General features: G+C 36.6%; 2 protein-coding genes and 1 long non-coding RNA gene across 5 annotated transcripts in view; 2 read left to right on the forward strand and 1 right to left on the reverse strand.

Annotated features, from left to right (window-relative positions):
* Window positions 1–632: 632 nt before the first annotated feature.
* LOC132195801 (protein draper-like) lies at window positions 633–7,827 on the forward strand. The gene is made up of 8 exons (XM_059618013.1): window positions 633–797; window positions 2,371–2,490; window positions 3,904–4,065; window positions 4,882–5,019; window positions 5,580–5,699; window positions 6,167–6,304; window positions 6,855–6,986; window positions 7,489–7,827. Exons 1-8 carry the CDS (start codon window positions 686–688, stop codon window positions 7,557–7,559), a joined length of 993 nt encoding a protein of 330 aa, XP_059473996.1. The 5' UTR covers window positions 633–685; the 3' UTR covers window positions 7,560–7,827.
* LOC132195802 (uncharacterized) overlaps window positions 3,890–20,447 on the reverse strand; it is a 77,861-nt gene continuing 61,303 nt past the window's right edge. For 2 of the 3 annotated variants that reach the window (XR_009441689.1, XR_009441688.1), the window contains exons 5-6: window positions 14,771–14,851; window positions 3,890–4,076 (exon numbers count right to left, since the gene is read on the reverse strand). This is a non-coding gene — a long non-coding RNA (uncharacterized LOC132195802). The remainder of the gene's footprint in view (window positions 4,077–14,770; window positions 14,852–20,447) is intronic. The other variant, XR_009441690.1, reaches the window with a different exon arrangement.
* On the forward strand, window positions 10,274–13,623 carry LOC132195679 (brachyurin-like). Its single transcript, XM_059617839.1, has 8 exons — window positions 10,274–10,620; window positions 10,671–10,764; window positions 10,984–11,140; window positions 11,191–11,357; window positions 11,413–11,505; window positions 11,567–11,703; window positions 11,757–11,901; window positions 11,956–13,623. The coding sequence occupies exons 1-8, from the start codon at window positions 10,579–10,581 to the stop codon at window positions 12,147–12,149; spliced, it is 1,029 nt and encodes a 342-aa protein (XP_059473822.1). The 5' UTR covers window positions 10,274–10,578; the 3' UTR covers window positions 12,150–13,623.

The raw sequence follows: 20,447 nt of genomic DNA on the forward strand, positions 1-20,447 counted from the left end.
ATTGCATCTGGTGTTAAGAAAGTGAAATTAATGTGTGTTTTAATTACAATCTTGCGATGAATTGTGTAATTTTTCAGAAGCAAAGTTTTTCTAATCCACAAGAACTGTTCTGATAATTGGGAAATTTTAGGGCCGTCTTGTAAAAGAATGAGATAATTTTATTTCGAGATTGTATTGCGGGTTGCGTACTCTCTGAAAAAATTTCAATTCATATTTTGTCTCACTTTTCTGGAACAGGAGCCAATGTTGGAAGGATCCTTCCTCATGAAAAAAGATTGGAAATTTTATCAGCTTTGAGGATCGCTGTAAATTTTGTCTCTAGCTCTAATAAAAGCCGACTTATTAGCTATAAATCTTGTTTACAAATTAATGGAAATTTAAAATAATTTTTTTTTATAATGATCTTGTTCGACACACCTTCTTCAGATTAAAACAGCGCAAGAGGAAATGACTGCTGAGGGCAATTAATTTCGTAATTATTTACGCGTTTCAAAGTGACGTATGAATCTATGAGTGATTCAAGAAAAGATTAAAATTTTTTCAGTCAAGGAAAAATGAAGCGAACCGCGCCCTGAATCAGACTCTCAATAAAGATACGCGCTATCTGCGAGTTGGCGAGATAAGAGGTTCGGCGAAAAGGAGAGAAAGAAACTGGTTTTTATTTTGAAAATCTCGAGGCAAGAAGATGCGGCGGCGCCTCATGGCCCGCGCCTCCATTCTGCTCGTTTTCTTCGCCGCACAATGCCCGCCTTTGATGGACCTGATCATGGTGCGCGCCGAATTCGATATCGTCAGAGGTGAGACGAATAACGACGCTTTTTTGTGCATTGTTATCTTCAAACCCAATTAAGCCTTCCACTTTATCAAGCAACGGAAAAAATTTTGATTTGTTTCAAAAGGCAGATAAATTTAAGTTATTTTTTAATAAAAAAGACGCAAATTTTTAACCCCCAATAATGTCTTTTCAAGCAAAAGGTCTCAACAAAGCATTAATTTTTCAATTGCATTAAAATAATTACTTGAAATAATTTAAACGTTCAATTATCCAGATTAAAATAATGATTATAAATTCTCCAAACATTATTTAAAATAAGACTTTAAAATACAAAACTAAGCAAATCCAAATTTAAAATAATATTCTATAATTTTTATTTTCAAATGAAATTAAAAGTAAATAATAATTAGGGTCCGCTTTTTTAATTTAATTTTAATTTAAGAATAAAATTAAATTGAATTTTCACCTTGCAATTTACTTGTAAAGCAGGATTCGGTGCGTTGGTTGCGAGCGAGCGGCGCTGGCGTTGTTGCTCTCATTGATTTAAAAAGGGATGCTGCGCGACCGTCTGCGTGAGCATGAGCTCCTGGCACCAAGTCGCGGGCCGCGAGCGTGCGCCTTGACCGCAACCCGCGCTCTCTCTCTCTCTCGCTCGCTCCGTCCACACCCGAACGCCCACTCGCCCCTCTCAACCCAATATAATTATATATATTTTTTTTGCAATTATTTAGCAAACTTCAAAGCAACAAGGAAATGATCAATATTATTTTACTCGCTCGGAAGGAAATTAATTAATTAATGTGTCATTAAAGCTTTCGACTAACCTCCGACCTTTCCTTTCATTATCTATTCCTTTTACTTTCAAGCTTTCAAATTCAATTAGGATTTTAATTTATTTTTTGTTAATTCATCAAAGTCGCAAATACGTAAACAGGACGAATATCTGATAAAACCACTATGTTTGCTGATTCTTGTTAATAATTCAATTAAATTGACGAAATCGAGTCACTTCATTATTTTTTGTTCTTGTTTTCTGTCCTAAATAAATTTGTTTCCACATGAAAGTTGATTGATTCTTGCTTTTAATTGAATAAACCAAATTTATCACAAAAACCAATGCAATGGATAGTTTAATTAGTAAAATCAATCAACTCCCTGCCCATATCTTAATAAATTATAAATATGCTAAGGATGTTTTGAAAGGTAATCTTTATCTGATAAAAATGATCAATGCATAAAAAAAAAAATTATGCTCTGTACAAATCAGAACACTGACCGAGATCAAAACACAGCAGGAAATTACACTAATTGAATTACTTAAAAAATAGCAGATATTTAAAAGTGATTTTATTATTTCTTTGTAAAATTTCTTCTTCAAATGACAATTGTGTCGAGAAAAAAGTTAATTGCAAAACATCGACGAAACTTGTATTTTATTCTGTGAAATTGTGAATGTTTTTTTTTTTTTTTGACGTGCAAATAATATTAATAAATAATAATAAAAAAAATAATAATAATTAATCGAATCCCCTTTAGCATAAATTTGAACGGGATTAATGATTTTTGGGTTAATTTTTGTTTGCATTTTCACGCAGTGACGTCAACGCGGTGCTCGGGCGACGCCGAGTGCACGGAGAACGCCGAGTGCGCGAAACCGCACGGATTTTGCCACTGCCGCCAGAATTTCGTCTTCTTCGAGGACCTTTGCCTCCCAGGTGAGCAATCCAAATAATCCTAAATTAACCCTGTTTTCTATGCTGTTTTCTTTGCACTCGAGTTTCAAATTAATCTCCATGCTAATCATGAGCAAACAGAAAACCCATGCAACTTTTAAATCCTCACATTCATTCACGATATAAATCTGGAAATTTTAAAATGTTCATTACCAAGTGAGGTGATATTAGTTCTCAAAATATTAGCACAATATGTTCATATTGAAATAAATGTGCTATTTTTACAATTCTAAATTAAATTGTTTTTTGAGAATCACTTAAAAAAATTTCATACTTCATTTCTTTATGATTATTCGTTTCTAATTTTGCAGTAATTTGGTAGTTTTTCCAGACAAATTAAATTGGTCTGTCCGTTCAAAAGTTTGAAGCTTTAAATATATGTGAAAATATTTGTGGTGTAATTTTTTTTAATATTAACTCTTTTCAATTATATCTTGCCTTCAATTTGCTGGAAGTTTTACAAACAAAATCTCCTGAAAATACTTTAAATTTTCTTTTTGAAGTAGTTTTAAATGCTATTTTTTTGCATGAACTCACAATACAAACTTTATTTTATCTCAGATTTACTCGTTTTTCTCTCTCTTCAGATTGCAAAAATTTGCAACTCTTGGATAATGAATGGATCTGCAACAAATTATTTGTACTCAAGAGTGTTTTCCAGGTTTTCGGTTGAAGGAAACGATAATTATTTGTCCCAGTCGTGCGGCCGCAAAATTCGTTTTGTTGCTCTGAGCGTTCCGAGTGTGCCCTTTTGTGAGAGCCGACGCGAGTGATTAGCGTGGCCGAGCACGTGCTCATCTGTGCGCGCAGCCACTTTTCATCTCTCGCTATACGTCGTGCCCAAATGTCCCCTTAATTTCGCTCAGACACTTTCTCGTTACCAAAAGCGCAGAGAGATGCACAAAGGCTAATTAAAATTATGAATAAAGAGAGAAAGAAAAAATCAACGCGCTGCCCAAAATTATAATCTCTGCGAATTCAAACGAAATAAAAAATGAATGAAAAAGTTCCATTTTCCCACGAAATTAAGCCTTCGCTCCTTTTCTACTTTAATTGTACTTTAATTCCTAATTAAAGATTAATAAATAGCAAATGCGCCTCAAAAATGTTGAAATATTAAAAAAAAGTAATATTTTTGCTCATATAATATAATAATAATATTTATCAAAAATGTTGACATCGCCTTTACTACTGAGGAGGATTTTACCAATTTTGAAGGGCGCTCTCGTTATCTGTGCTGAGCAATAAAATTTATGGAAATCTGTGACGGGTCGTTTCGGAATTTAGTGCATTTTCGCTTTATGAAATCCGAGCGCGAGTCGTAAACTTTATACGACTCGCCAAGATGTTTGTACCAGATTTTTTTTTACTCACCGCGTATTTTGTATTTTGCAGTGGCGACGAAAATCGGCGACGCGTGCTGGGCCGAGGTGCAGTGCCAGTTCACGTTTGGCGCCGACTCGACGTGCAGCGCGGCGGCGAATGAGGCCGAAACCGGGTCGTGCCGATGCAACCAGGACAGCCACTTTGCAGACAAAAAATGCCACCAGTCAAAACGTACGTCAAACCTAAAAAAAAAAGATGCAAAAAATTTATAAAAATTATTTTTAGGAGAAAAAAATAGCATCAGATTTTAAATCTTTGAAGAAGTTGACACTCGAGGAGATGATCATGGAAATGAACGAATCGGGCTTTTTTCTCGATGCAGAAATTGTTCTTGTTTTCAAATGAAAAACCAATTTCTGCAACGAGGAAAAAGCCCGATTCATTCATTTCCTTGAGATTATATATATTTACTTTGACTTTAGTTCGTAAATTAACCAAACTTTGTTCAAAAGAAAAGCAAATTTCATAAAATCAAAATTACTTGAGGGAAAAATGCACAATCAAAGCAAATTTTTTTGTTGCCTTGATTTTTCTTTCCCCACCGTCAGAATTTATATGAAATATTCCCAAATCTACGAAAAGGAAAATCTAATTTTAAATTTAAATTTACGATTTTTACAGATTTCACAAGTTAAGTTTCTTATTTCAATCTCCACTTAATGCTAATTAATTTTCCCTCCAATATGCTTTATTTTGCTGAATCCTGGTTTCAAAGTCCATTCTTATTAAAGGGAGACGCGAAAAGCCATTAAAACTTATTAAAATTCCACTCTATTCGTTTAAAAGCATAACATTTTTTCATCTCGCTTATCAATCAAGAGCAAAAAACCTTTTCAACGAGTTTGTGGCTACAAATGAAATCGAAAGAGATTTGGTGCAATAAATGAGTGTATGCGATGATGGACGGGTTGCGTGGGGGGCAAAAAAGGGGTGTCGAAAGCAAACACTAATGGGATTATGATGGCGTGTGTGTTGATTTGGCTGCAGTGTTGGGCGAGCGGTGCGCGTCCCGCAGCGACTGCTTCACCAAGGACGGCCGCAACGCGTACTGCGTGGCCGGCAGGTGCGTCTGCCACCAGGAGTACCACCCCAACAAGCCCAGGGATCAGTGCATCCTCAACGTTGGCAAGTCTCAATTTTAATTTAAAGGGCGAATTTAACTCTTTTCTTACTTCAAATCTTAGTAGCTCTATGAGGGACGATTACACTGATGTGTTAAAAAGTAGTTTTGCTAATAAAAATTTGACACAGTTAATTACTTTTATAGATTCCAGAGCGGCAGCCATCTTTTTATTTTGGAAACCAAGGTTGTAATGTATAAACTATGTAACATAAAAAACGTAGGCAATTAACTGAATGTTTAATTATATTTCTGGGAATGCTTTAAAACGCTTTCATTAAAAGACATCGTCACATCACATCTAAATCGAGTTTTTTTTTAAGAGTTTACAGAGATTTTTTTCTTAATAAAAGCAATTTACATCACCCCTTTAACTTTTATCAAGACCTCGGGTACTTTGTTATGGACTGACAAGTTGATTATGCTGGCGCTGCACATATTTGCATGAAAATTACATGGATTTTGCATATCGATCAATCACTCTTGGGCAGCCCGGCATGTTGCACTCTACCTTTATTTCCTGCAGGTTGAACTTATAATTGTACTTTTTTTTGTTGTTCTCAAGAACTGGACGGGGAGTGCACGAGGGACGAGGAGTGCGTGGCCGAACTGTCCGTTTGCCACGGCAAGTGCAGTTGCCAGACGGGGGCGGCGCCCTCGGCCGACCGCAGCCGCTGCCTCTTGGGTGAGTTTCACGTTGACCTCTTTTAAAAGAGAAAAATCTGAGATTTGTGATAAATTCACATCCTGTAACGATTCTTGCCATTTTCAGAAACATAATTCTGACAAATATTGAAATTTTTTTCAAATGGCAGCCATTTACTGTTTTCCGGGAAATTTTCAATGCCAATATCTCCGCCAATTTTTGTCCAAAATCAATTTTCTAACCAACTTTGGAATCGTCAAGCAAAGCTCTGCATCAGGATGCCAGCTATGGAGTTTCCATATTTGAAAGTTTCCCCCCCTTTAAGAATAATTGTCACTTTTTAATAATAATTCTATTTTTTTAAACATAATTTGTTAAAACTTTCCGCACAAATTGAGCTGCTTTTCAGGCGAGTTGAATAACCGTAATTTATCTCCGAGTGTGTTTGGGTTAATTGCTGCGGCGTGGCGAGACAATTGAGTTTAATTGCAGCGTGGATTTTGCAGTTGCCCACGAGCTGAACGGGCCGTGCGAGGTGGACGGGCAGTGCGTCCAGTTCCTGCCCCTCACCGAGTGCAAACAGGCCGAGTGCACCTGCGTCCCCGGCACCCACCGCACCGACGACAAATGCTTCCACACCAAAAGTCGGCCAATCTCATATTTACTCTCTCCTTTTTCCGCCAAAAAAATTATTGCTAATTTTAATTCTCAAAATCCAAAAATTTAAGCATTTCAATTATTTCTTCGGCTAAACAAAACAAAAAATTGAATTATGTTTATCGGAATGAAAACGAGACTTTGAACATTTATGAAAATTACAAAAAAAGCTAATTGGTGAAATTGTAATGCGAGTTCCTTTTTGATGAATGATGGATAATTCCATTTTCCGAAAACGAAACACAGGTGAATTTTGCAATTGAGTTTTTAATCAGCTTTTGTTTAGTTTTTCCACGGATTTCGCTAAATAATGAAACAAGCAGGCGAGTTTTATTTCCAAATTCATATCAGATTAAGGAGCGTTTCATTTCATCCGTTTAACCAAATTAATCCAAATGAAGCGAAATTTCCTCCCGTTTTTCGCGTTCACAATTTGCAATCGTTTTTATGGCTGAATTTTTTTACAATTTACAAGTTTCCTGGAGTGGTGGAGCAAAAAGAGTGTCTATCTAATCGAACGGAATGTGTTCTGCATAGATCTGAATGACGTGTGCGAAGACTCGAGGGAGTGCGCGGGTCACTCTGGCTCGATGATCTGCGCCGCCGGCAACTCGCGCTGCAGGTGCGCCCCTGGATTCAGACCCAGGGACGGCTTCGGCTGCCAACCCAGTGAGTCGAAAATATTCCATTTTGATCCTTTCACCAAAAATATAAATTGCAGTTTACGATTTTACCCATTTTTCATTTTCAAAAAGAAAAAAACTCCATTTCCATTTTGAAGTTGGAATGAACGGGAATGAACTTATTTGAGACTTAAAATCTCATCCAAAATTTCAGGAGTAAATTTTATTTAAAGAAGAGAGAAACTTTAACGCCCTTTGAATGAAAATTTTAGTTTTTTTTTTTTTACAAAGAAATCCAAAGTAATTTCATTGAAATTCGGATCTTCAAAACTGACTCGTCATTTTGCGCTTGATATTTTAAATTGGATTTAATAATCGGGAAGTAAAAAAAATTGATGATTGGAAAGCACTTTGCTTTTTTTTCCTCTCAGAGAAGGATTTAATGAAACGCGCGCCGAGCAGAAGTTGATTCGTTTATTGCATTTTATTTTCTGCGCCGCTCGTCAAGAGTAAAAATAAATCTTGTAAACATTATTTTTCTGTTTCAGATTCGGGCAGCGCTCTGGCGGCTCATTTGATTATTTGCCTCGTTTCGTTTCTCGTCTGCAATTTTTCGTGAGGAGAAAAAACTCCACAGGTTTCAACTCGCGCCCGATGAGCCACTTTAATGGTGACGAAGAAGTTTTGCAAACTTATTTTGCGAGGAGGGAATGAGAGGACGAACGCAGGATGGAGGTGATTTCGTAATTGCTTCCTCAAAAACTTTTCGACGCACAAAACTTTTCCCAGCGCGAAATGTGCCGCTCTGTGAAATTTGACGCATTGTCTCGAAATGGAGAGTGACGAATTTCATATCGAAAAATAAAACCTGAAAATCAAACTTCCAATGACGTGTTTCATTTGTGAAAACTTCAAGACAATTGTTACGAAAACAGTTTACATTCTTAACAATTTCCTTTTTAATCTTAAGACTAGAATTTTTAATGAAATTGTGTCCAGAAATAATAAAAAATAATGCACCGCAATTTGGTGCTTTAAGGGTTCTTTAAAAGCCAATAAAAGGATCATCTCGGTTTTATAAAAGAGAATTAGGAATGTAAAAAAGTCTCAAACATTTCACTGAATTAATTTTTCAGCCTCATTGCTCTGGCAGATTGAATAGTGAGACCATTTTTAAGCTTAAGTTTATAATAACTGCTGGACTGGATATCGACTTAAAAATGATTATTCCTAACTTGTTTTGAGGAAAATAGAATTAATATCATGGACAAATTTTTAAATAGCTTGTCACGTTAAGCGTCTTCTTAATGAAAATTTTTAAGGTTTTGCTAAAGCCGAATCGCCCAAATCCTTGATTCAGTCCTAAATTCAAACTGATATTTAAGCAGTTTTTTTTAATTTTTGTTTCATTTCGTCGTTTTAACTACTTGCTTGGTTGGTACATTAAATTTGTTCCGTTCCTTTCGAATTAATTCTTAATTGGAGGCACAAAAGCTTCAAGCCTATTCATGTCTCTCTCTTCGTGAATTGCAGATTTGAATTCACCAAATTCTAGCCAAAATTGAAGCTGAGCACATAAATATACGCTTTGAAGTGGCGCTTTTCAAAGCGTGAAGGAATGTGGTCGACGTGGAATTTCATGGCTTGTTGAATGCAATTTCCAGAAAGGATGAAAAAGCCCCGACGGACCCACAAAGAACGAGACTTTCCAACAATTATGAAGATTAATGCAAACCTTTTCAAGAGGAAAAACGCAAGTTAACAACTTTTAAGAGGAAAATAAAATATTATTCAACTTCTTCGGTTCTTTAATAATTTATATTTCTTTTATTCTGTTTAAATTGTATTTTCAGTGATTCTGGGCAGTGCAAAAAAAAATTATTTGAAGTTCAAATTAACGTTAAAATTTCAGAGAATCAACTACAACGCCACAGATTTTATAACAAAATTACCATCTTAGTGCCAAGTAAATTTCATAACGCTTTAAATTCTCCTCTCTTGAAAATTTTACTTGCAAAGCGATTTTATTTATTTCTTCCTCCGGCACCTGTGGACATAATCAATGATGTAGCAGGCTTGAAAATCAATTAGCAGCTTTAAAAGGGAAGGCGCACGTGTTGTTGGATTACAATCAACTTTGCTTTGTGTTCGGCCGCAATTTGCATGCGATATTGACGCGAAATATGGCGGCGCCCGCGGCAGGCTCGAATAAATAAATAAAAATGGAAACTCGCTTTATTATCGCCCCTTGTGTGTTGCGAATGAAACGCCAAGAGCTAATTGCTAATTACTCGACTATATTTCCCAACAATTTTCCATACATTTTATAAACGCACGACGAGAGGATGTTTTTATTTTGCCGAGTCGAGCTGAAAAGAACAAATTGTATAGAAATCTTATTCAAAATTCAGAATTAATAGAATATTCACTAATTAATTTGAAACAAAATTTGCATTGTCGTTGATTACTTAGCCCAGGACCAAATCAAAGGAACGCCGAATTGCCCGAATTCAATTTTCTTGATGGATTCTCATTAGTCGGTGCTGAAGGATTAAGCAAACTTGGAGCGGCAAATGCAAATTTGATTTGCAACGAGCGAGCAAGCGTTTCTCTCATTCCGTTTTCACGTCTCCAGCAAAAAGATGAGAAACTCGACACAACCGAGGAATTTTTAAAAAGTAGTTTGCGACTAATCAACACAAAATAATGATGGCATCACAATTTTCGGTAATTTTATGCGGGTATAATAAAAGAAGCAAACGGAAATATTAAGTAATTAAGTAATTTAAAAATTTTTCTAGAAAAGGGAATTAAAAAAATTAGCAGGTTTTAATATGTTTACTTACACATTGAAGTGAAAATATCGATTTTGCCAAAAAAATAATTGTTTAAACGTCTACAAAATAACATGCAAAAGTCCAAGTTCAAAAAATTCATTTCAAGTGCTATTTTTTGCTGTAAAAAGTGAAAAATTATTTTTTTTTGTGCAATATTGAGATTAATTTTATTAAGAAATAAAGCAATGTACGTGTTTTTCTTTTTGAATGCGCTGGAATGAAAATTATTTCGAAATTTCAAAATGATTTTCCGCTGGAATGGTAGGCGCGGAGGATGTTGAAGCGACTTCTGTCATAAACGAGAACGTTTTGAAACATGCCTTCCTACCAGCGACGGCAACTCGGCAAAACAATTATTTCCGACATTACAATTTCACTGCGAAATGGAAAGTGCGCCAAGTAATATGCAAATTCTTTAAAAAAAAGTGCAAAAATCGTTTCAAAAAGGAAATCAATATTATTCAAAAATTTGATTGCAAAAAATCTAGGACCACAGTGTACAGTGTAATCATCTAAAAAAATGTTCGTTGGAAGGACAAAAATGTTGATTTATGACCCGCTGTGCCAATCGCTTTGCAGGAAGTAATGAACAACTCCGAACGTGAAATAAATAATGTCATATATTTCTCTTGCACAGTGACAAGTCCTTGGTTTGAATCACTCCCTGGGTTCGTCGCAGTTAATTGCGAAATCACGCTTCCAGAACTATTTCCATCGGAACGGGAAGGAAAGGGAGAGGGAAGCGACCAGTATATAAACTGTCCAACTTGACCAGTCGACGACAAACACTGAAGCTCAGACATGCTTCAGAAGGCGCTCGTGATGGCGCTGTTGGTTGTGCAGGTGAGGAAGAAACCTTTCCTCTCAATCAGGGTTTGAAAAAACAAATTCAGACGGCACTTGGCGCAAAGGACGAAGGGGTCATCAAGTCCTCTCAGTGGACCTTGGTGGCTGAGGACAATCGTCCCGAGGTTGACAAACCTATAGGTAAGTTCTCTGAACCCAGGGTTGGAGAAAGAAAGATTTTGATCTCTCCTTGAAGGCCCAACGGTTGGCCATGGTCGCAATGTCCAGCCTGGGCATTTTCTCAACCATGGGTTCAAGGTGGAAATTATTCGTACAATTCTCTTCTGTGGATCAAGTTTCATTGGTCATTCTTTAATTGTTCAATGAATGAAGATTTATGCATTCTTCATGTTCAATCAGCAAAATTGTCTGGTGTCAGCAGAGAAATCACAGGAGGCGATTTTGCCAGCCTGGGCCAGTTCCCGTGGCACGCTCTGATCGATGTGGACAAAACTTTGCTGTGCGGAGGCTCCCTTATTTCGACGCAATACGTCCTAACGACTGCCTTCTGCACAGGGTCAGTCACGCACGTGTGAATCCACCCGAAACTAAAATTTGAGTTCATAGGGCCTCGTACGACATCACCCTGGGCCTCATCACCCTGAACCCGAACGACCCCGGTTCCGTTCGGATCAACTCGAGATTCGGTTGCCCACACCCGAAGTACAGTTACACGATGAACAGAATCTACGACATCAACCTCATCAAGCTTCCCACTCGTGTCACCTTTACCGGTTCGCCAGAATCTTTTGCTCTCGCAGCTTGAAGATTACAAATTACAATCCTTAGCCAACATCTCGCCGGTGCGTCTGGCGTCAGACGCCACAAAAAACTTGACGGGCCTCAAGCTGAACGTCAGCGGCTTCGGCCAGACCTGGGAAAGTGCGCTTTCTATTCTTCTTCTGATCAATCCACACAAAAACTGATCGAAATGTCACTCTAGGTGGTGGATACAGCAACAATCTCAAGTTCGCTAGCGTGACCGTAATCTCGAAGCAGGCTTGTGCGGGTTGGTATCCTGGCAACTTAACCAACGCCACTATTTGCACGAAGCACCCAAACAGAACATCTGCGTGCAATGTTAGCTGATTACGTTAATTATTGTTGCATTATATCGTCTGTTATTCATATAGGGAGACAGTGGGGGAGCACTGGTTTATAAAGGTGTCCAGTACGGTGTGTATTCGTTGAGCAATCAGGAAGGATGTGTCTACGGTCCTACCTACTACACTAGAGTCACCACCCTTCTGCCCTGGATAAAGCAAACCATGGCAACAGGTTAGTGATTTTCTTAACTTCGTTTGATGCTTCATTGTAATGTGAAAATATTAGGTTGTGCGACGACCAATACACCAATGCCATCTACTGGCTTCTACGTTTCAACATCAACAGGCTCTCAGCCTCCAATCACGACGACCACCATCAGGGCGACGACGACAATCAAGACCACAATCAAACCCACTCCCAAGAAAACAACAACGCGAGCACCGACAACTAAACGACCCAAAACCACCAAGAAAATCTAGAAGACCCCAATTTTTATTGCGACACTTCTTTAATCTCAAATATTATTCTCTTAATATACAAATGTGCAGGATGCATATGAATATGAAATGTTGAAAGTGCGTTTATGTATTTTTTATAATTCGGATCATATTCAAAAGTTACTCTTTCATCTTGGGTCTTGTGCAGTTTTTGGTTAACGCTCTCATCGTGTTCCTCACTCGCACAGCAGACTGTGAGATTGATGAGGTGAAAAGAATTATCTGATTGCGCCATGACGCTTGATATTTAATACTTTGCAAATAGAATACTTTGAAATGATGCCAGTCAAGTATTTCAAAGTTGCGGCTATGAATTAAAATGAATCTTTTGCCGAATTGCAAATTTTGCATAGTTTTCAAAACTGTTCTGTATTTCTGCGACAGAAAAGGGATAAAATTGCTTTGATTTGAATTTATTTATTCCCTGCATGTCTTACCAGAATGAACATTAAGAATCTGAAATTGGAATGGTACAAACTACAATTTAAATAAAATCCTTAGTCACAAAATTCAATTTTAAATTTACTTCCAAGAAACTTTCATAAAAAGAAAATAATAATAGCAAATTGTGGTCTCACTATTTATCTGAATTTTAAAAATGATTAAATTTTGCATTGAATAATAAATAATTCAATAAAAGTACCAATTAAATTTCAGTTGTTTTCTAGAAAATGTAAAAAAAAACTAAGAAAATACATTTCTCGGTCAAAGATATTAAATTAATAAAAAGTGAAAATTTCCATATCTAAGGTTTTTGGACCGCAGTCACGCTTTAGGGTTTTGCTTTGGACGGTGGTCGCGGTTGATAAGTGGCAAGGTAAGAACGCCTGCCGTACAGGTGACGCAACCCGCCCAGCTCGCGAGTTGCCGATTAGCATTTTTATTGTCAATTTTGGAGCGATCGAGTTTAAAAAGAAATCTGAGGAGATGAACGGGAGCGTGCAATTTTTAATTCAAGGTCGCATTCATTTTTAATGACTTTTTAAAAATACAATTACGTTTGATTTTATGGTAAAATTATTCAAACATTACACACAACTCGGACAATAGGTTTGTTTCAACTCTATATTTTAAATGTGTTCTTTTGTCTCCAGAGCTTCAGAAAGAAAAACTTGAATTTGTATAGTTGGCCGTAAATTAGCTCGGGTGCTCCACAAGTCCTTAATTTTTTTTAGCAGTTTTGATACGCAATGCCTAGGAATCACTCTGAATTGTTTTTTGCCAGCATTTAAGAGAACTTGGCTTTAATTGTCAACAGGAGAGGCGCAATTTGCGGAGAAAAATACTCTCATTATACCTCTTCAGATTTTATTCAATTAAATATGTCTTTGTTGAAAAAATATGTTTCCAAAGTATTATATCTGCAAATGAAAGCAAAGAAAATAAATAAAAGGAAAACTCATTTCCTATGTATTAACTTTATGTTATTACGTGTTGAAAATCAAGGGAACTTGACCAATGTGACGAAAACAAAATAATGTTCCTCTTACAATAAGAATGCAATGCAGAAGTTATTTAATTTTTAAGTGAATATTCATAACTCTCCCTTGAATGAATTTAGAGATTAGCAAAAATGAATCTTTCGGCAATTATATAGTGAAAAAAATTCAAACAAGCAAACTTCTAATTTAAGAGTCAAAACAAAGAGAGAAAAGTTTGCTTGAACCATAAACTTGGTTGTAGCAAAAGTTGGGTGCTTTTAAACCTCACCTAAAAATTCTTTTGTTGCTCTTTGTGCGTGCTAAATAAACTCACTTTAGAGCTTTTCTGCTCTGACAAAGGACTCCCTGCCTTACACAGAGAAAAACTCCAAAGTAATTAAATTAAACGAATAAAGAATAAACAAATAAAAATCCAGCACAATAATGTAAGTACACAATATGAGTTTTGAAATTTTAATTTTATCAAATAAATCATAAACATTTTTTTAATTAATTTACTGAGATTTAGGATTCATAATAGCGAAGCAAAATTACTCGGCAATTGTGCCGTAAAATTAAGTGTTCAGGCTTCTCTTTCATTTAACTTTGAAGCCTTTTCTTTATATTTTATTAATTTTAATGCGGTACGAGCAAAGACTCGGCTCTTTTCTCAGTTTTTAAAAAATACTGAGATCTACGATTAATAAGAACGAAGCAAAATTAATCGGCAATTGTGCCGTAAAATTAAGTGGTCAGGCTTCTCTTCATTTTAGTTTTGAAGCTTTTTCTCTAGATATTAATGGGGTTCGAGCAAAGATTTTGCTCTTTTCTCAGTTTTTAAAAAATACTGGGATCTAAGATTTTAAGAGCGAAACAAAATTACTCGGCAATTGTGCCGTAAAATTAAGTGTTCAGGCTTCTCTTTTATTTAATTTTGAAGCTTTTTCTCTAGATATTAATGGGGTTCGAGCAAAGATTTTGCTGTTTTCTCAGTTTTTGAAAAATATTTTTCGCAATAACAATAAAAAATTTCTATTTTTAAATTAAAAGGAATATTTAATTAGTTTAAGCTAAATTTGAAAGAATCTTTTTTATTTTCTTTTCACGGCAGAAATTGTTGTTAAAAGCCACAACTTTAATTAAACGTCAAAATCAGAATCTAATGATTTAATTTTCTCCTACCTTTGTGATGATAAAATCCGAGCCTCAACCAAGATTGAGGAATCACGATGTTTTGTGAGTTGAATTGGACTTTCCATCTTCCTGCAATCACGGAATTCACAGTGAAATTCGGAATAAAATGTTCATTGTTTTGCAAATAGTTCCAGACACAAACAAAAATACGTGTTGACTGAAGAAGGGGATGAGTTGCGGTGGCGCCACTTGTAAAAGATTAGAGCTGGGCAATGAATGGGGAGGGGAAAGAACCAAAAAAGCAACAAAAGAACGAAAATGTAATTAATGAGTCGGCGGAATCTGCTTTACTGGAACGTAGAGAGAAAGGCCGCAGGTGTGAGCCAATTATTATTATGATTAATTGGAGCAAAATTAGAGAAATTCTCACTCATTTCTTAGCCTAAATTTAAAGTCGACAGAGAGAATTTATACTTTACTTTATTCTTAAATGCTCAAACAACGAAGGTTATGGAAAGTTTCCATAAAATATAATCTATATATAATTTTGGAAGGAACAAAATGTTATAGACAAAGTTCCAACTCTTTGAGTAAAAATTGAGACCCAAGTTTACCTTAAAAATTTACCTTTTTTAGACTTTGTTTTGTTACTGAGCAATTTCGAAGTTTTAAATTTCACCTTGAATCGTTGCGTTCTCCACAATTAACTTCCGTAGTTGATTAAATCTTAAATTTAATTTGCCTCTTTTTTTGAAGAAGCACTTTCTGTCGAAAACCGTGCATTACTTACAATTAGGAAATGTGGTTGCGATTCTTTAATTGGCGTAATGAAAAATGTCTCCACACAAGAGGGTTAATCATGAACATTGAAACTACACCGGGTGCAAAACAAGGCAATTTGGCGCTCCCGTTTAATCGCTTTACTCCCGCCTCGGCGCCTCAACTTAATTAGCGGCCTCAAGAGACAAGATGCACCTCATCATTATCCTCGCATTAACGTCTCGCAAAAAATCACAATAATTTCACATTTAGCTCTTTTCCACAGCAATTAAAAAACGCTCGACTTCCCCCACCCTGCATTTCCAAAGTTCGGGAAAAGTGTGGGAATTTTTCAGACGCTTTTTATGCTCGGAATGGGAGTAAAAATGTCTTCGTCTGGTTTTATTGTTAGTAATTAAATCAGATCGACTTCGTCGGGACTGTGGTCGTGTCTCGGCAGCAATTCAATTTAGAGGAAAAGTTGCTGGGGAGCCCATTTGTCTCTTGTTTTTCCTCTCCAGCTTTCAGAGAGTAATGGAAGTCACGTGCGCGTCTAATTACTTCCTTTCAAGAGTTTTCGCGCGAAATAATTTCCCTTTTCTCTAAATTTAGGCAAGCCCACGTGCGCAATTTTGAAAGAAATTACACGGGATAATTGAAAGCCTGGCGTACTTTTCCACCTGCATCTTGTCCGCACAAGGTCGAGGCGGTTGTAATAAGAGGAAAAACTGCAAATAAACACAAAACACGCAAGCAGAACAAGAGGGGGAAAAGCCACAGCCCAGATTTGCTCGGTCGGAAAACGACACGCACATCATTGATGTTTCAATTTGATATGAAAATTTAAATGGAAAAATGTGATTTAAAATTTTAAAGATTGGTGTGGTTAAACGAAACCACAAAATGTTAAAACTGAGTAGTTTTTTTTTACCCAATTCACTCGACTTTTAAAAGGAATTTATGGAAAAGTTTCATTTTTTAGTAGCTTTTAATTTAGCTTGAAGATTGTAAAAGTTAATTCATGTTAAAGTGAGATTCAATGACTATTTATAAATTACTTTAATTTTATACCAACTAAAATTGATTAGGATTGTTAATGTTGTTCATTTTTACGCAAAGCTCTCTCGTGTGAGCTTGTCCAATTCCCATTCAAAAGGTATGGAATCTCTGCAGGCTGAGCAATATAAAAGAGGCTCTCTTGGTACGCGTCGAAAACCAAAGAGTTTGACAACTGCTCTTTCCGCCCAACTTTGCTCTTCTTTTCTTTCCGCCCGGCTCAGCCGCACTAATGGCGAATCCGGTTTTGACGATCCCCTAATATAAAGCGGCGAGTTCGGAAACTGCCATGGGAGAAAAAGTATCTGTCCCGAATCGAACACCAAAGTTTAATTTCCAATAAAAACGAGACGATAATCCAAATCAATTCGAGAATCCCATCTCATTTTTTTCCCTTCAAACAACTGTCACAGCAAGGCCTTGCGAGTAAATCAAAGACGCGTGTTTCGAAACACACTTCCAGAAGAAACGCAGACACGGTCGGTGAGAAATTTATGCCCTCCTTTTAAGTAGAATGTCAAAAGTTACCCTCATATTTTTTGGATTTACCACCGCTCTTTGTAATTTGTCAGCCACTTTTGTTCTGGAAATTTGATTTTCTTCGGTTAAATCAAGAGCATAAAATAAAATAATAAAAATTAATAACTCTCAAAACCCGTCGAGGAAAAGCCGATTTAAAATTCAAATCATCATAAAATTAGAGTTGATTTGAAATCCAGAGTTATTATTATTGTTGTTTATATATTTGCCAAATTGTTACATCACATTGTTTACTTGCAAATTGTTGAAAACATTTATTTGAGGAAAAATAAAATGTTGGACTAAACGGCACCACCAGTAAGCAAGAATTTTGCTAAAACTTCCGAGGCCAAAAATACCGCATCCTCGGTTGACTAATTTATGAGTTGGTTAATAAAACTTAAACAAAACCTTTTTCTGACGATGAGGCCCTGATTTCTTCTCCCTTCGTAAAATCCAAATGCTACAGAAATTTATAATGCAAACGCCCGCAAACAAAGCTTTTCCAATCGCACAATTTAGAATTGAGATGAAATTTCTCTCACTTTCTTTCACTTAATAAAGTGAAATTGTTTGGCTGCGCAAAGCGTTTCCCGTTTTCTTTCCGCCCAAATTATATTGGAAAACCAATTTCGCATTTGGCAAAAGCGGAAATGATGAGAGCGAGAAATTCGTTTTCCAGATATTAAGAGACGAATTGTCTCGAGTTTGGCCAAAAGAAACTTTCGACTTGAGATATAAATTGGCCCTTCTTTGGACTTATCACGAAATAATTTCTCTTTACACGCAAGTCCAACTTTCCGTCTCGCTCGCCAACTTTCCACTAAGTGGAGACCCCAAGAAACTGTTTATCTTGACAATTAATGGCTCCACCAAAAGGTGAAATAAAACAACATCAAGAAAGAAAGGCTTTTTGCAATCAAATTATTTTAAATTTACATATATTTCTATTTATATCGTTCAATTATAAACGTGATTTCAACTTAAAAATGAATAAAAATTGCCATATCAACAAATTTATTTCCAAAGTTGTTAAATCAGAGTGAAAAATACTTTGGTAAGATCTATTTTTTTTTTTTAATCAATTAAAGTGATCAAATATTAACTTGACTTGTAACTCGGTTTTGTAAATTAAAATTGTTGTTTAAGTTTGTGTGTTTTTCTATTCTAATAGAGAGTGTGTTTGTCAAAAATTTACATGGCCTAATTTTGTAGGTTTTGGGGAAGATTTTGCTGCTCTACGGTATGAAATAGATTTTTTAAAGGGACCGAATTCCGCGCGATACGAGGCGAGAAAAAAGAAGTATTAGCGAAGATTGCCATTTTTTCCGTTTCTTTAATTCTTACAGAGACAGAAGAATATGGGAGCGATTCTTTGACTGGAATTAATTATCAAGCCTTCTCAGCTGCAGCCGCACCGATATTGTGAAGAAGCCTCAATTGAAACGCGCTTTTTACACTCGCAAAGTTTAAAAGCAACAAAATTGTTGCACAACTCTTTATTTGTATAATTACGCTCTATACTATCAAATTTTAAGCATAAATGTGTTTGGTTTCTGTTTGAAAAGAAAATGAGTCTCATAAAACTTAAATGAAACACCGATCTAGCCTGTCTGAAAATCAAAAGTTATTCTTTTATAGAGGATCAACAATTCCTTTCCAGTTGTTTTAAAATTTGAACTTTTTTGAAAAACAAATTTCTGGAAAATTCCAGAATATGTATTTTATTTTCGGCCACTTTTGTCCTATATTTGAACAAAAGCTGAAGTGCCCAATTTGGCGCGGCGAGGAAATTCCAGGGATTATCATTTCCACTTGTGCCTTGATATTTGCTCAGCTGCGCGCGATTTTCCTCCGGGCAAAATAATAACGCAATTTTCGGGAAACGTGGGACGAAGGGAGTAATTAGGAAAGAAGCTCGCTTTCCTTTCTTTCATCTTTCGCGGCGCGTCTGCCGTGGAATGGCGCAAAAAAACAAAAGCTTTTCTTTCGTAAGAGCTCGTTTTCATTATCGATTCAGCCCCTCTCACAAAAGCCCAATCCGGGCCAACGGCCACTTTCAGCGGCCCATTTAAAAAATTATTAAAGTGTAAATCTCACTTTTTGTCGGCTTAGCGTGTTACAGAGTCAAGAGCAAATATAAAAATACCACTCACCCTAATTTTCATATAATTTCTTTTGTAAAGGTTGCTTCAATTCATCTCAAGAATTGCTTCTATATTTTAATTTCAAGGAATGGAATGCTTAATAAACACTGCACATCTATAAGGAATATTGGGATATTTAATTAAAATTATGAAATACACAAATATATCCATCCCTAAAACACCCTGCCTTCCTTTTATTTTGCGTGTGACTTTAATCATCATTTCACTCGAGTGCCGTGTGTAACTGCGAGAGCAGCAAGCAGAGAAAGAGAAGGAAGAAAAGCGGAGTGTGTGTGCCGGTGAGCGCCTGCATTTATGCAACCAGCTTCACTTCCAGAGCAGCACGACACACACACCTCCCACCTCTCAATCAGCAATCCACCCAGCTGATAACAGCAGCATAGGTGCCAAGGGCAAAGGCCATTGGCCTCGTGCGGTTTTCGTGTCAGTCGCCTTGCAGACGTCAAGTCTCAAAAGTCGGCGCCGCTCGAGGAGCGAGCGACCGAAATCCTCTCGTCAATTGGAGGTTCCAAATGAATTGTTGGAGTTTCTAACGTAAGTTGAATTTCCCACAAAATCCCTTTTACAAATTTAGAGCGACATAACCCGTTCGGCCTTCTGACCGTTCCATCCCCGATTTTTGTAAGGCAAATTAAACTGACCGAATTTCGCGCACACCCTAGGCGCCCTGCGGGGCCGTTCGATCACCATCAACTGGTCCGGCAACGCAGAGCCGTCCCGGCGTAATTGGGAGCGAAGTGCACGTCGTCCATTGCGTGACTTCTCGCTGCTCATCGGAGTCCGTCACCCTGACTCCCGAGGTCATTCCGCTGCACCCTGTGCAACCCCAGCCTGACTGCAAGCCAACGCAGTTCAGCTCTCTGCAAGATTTCTGCTCGTCTCTTCACATCATTTAAGCAAGTACAAAACCCGAACCGAGTGCAAGAAATCGAACTTGTAATATTCGAGTGATTTTCTCCGAGTGCATTCAACCATTATTTTCAAATAATATGTAAAATCAATTATTTTCCTACCCATCCTAATTCCTACCTACACAAACAATACTAATTTATAATATTCATGATTTGAATTAATTTACCAATTTTCCATTATTCTCTAATTAAATAATTTTGAACTGAAATTTCATCAAATAAAATCTTTTCCTTAATTCATTTCAAACTGCCGATTTTGATTTGTTTTTCATCTTGGAAAGATCTGAAATTAGTTTTGAAGTTGTCTGAGTT

Source organism: Neocloeon triangulifer, unplaced genomic scaffold, assembly GCF_031216515.1.
Source record: "Neocloeon triangulifer isolate White Clay Creek 2 clone unplaced genomic scaffold, ASM3121651v1 ptg000010l, whole genome shotgun sequence".
Lineage (NCBI taxonomy): Eukaryota > Metazoa > Arthropoda > Insecta > Ephemeroptera > Baetidae > Neocloeon > Neocloeon triangulifer.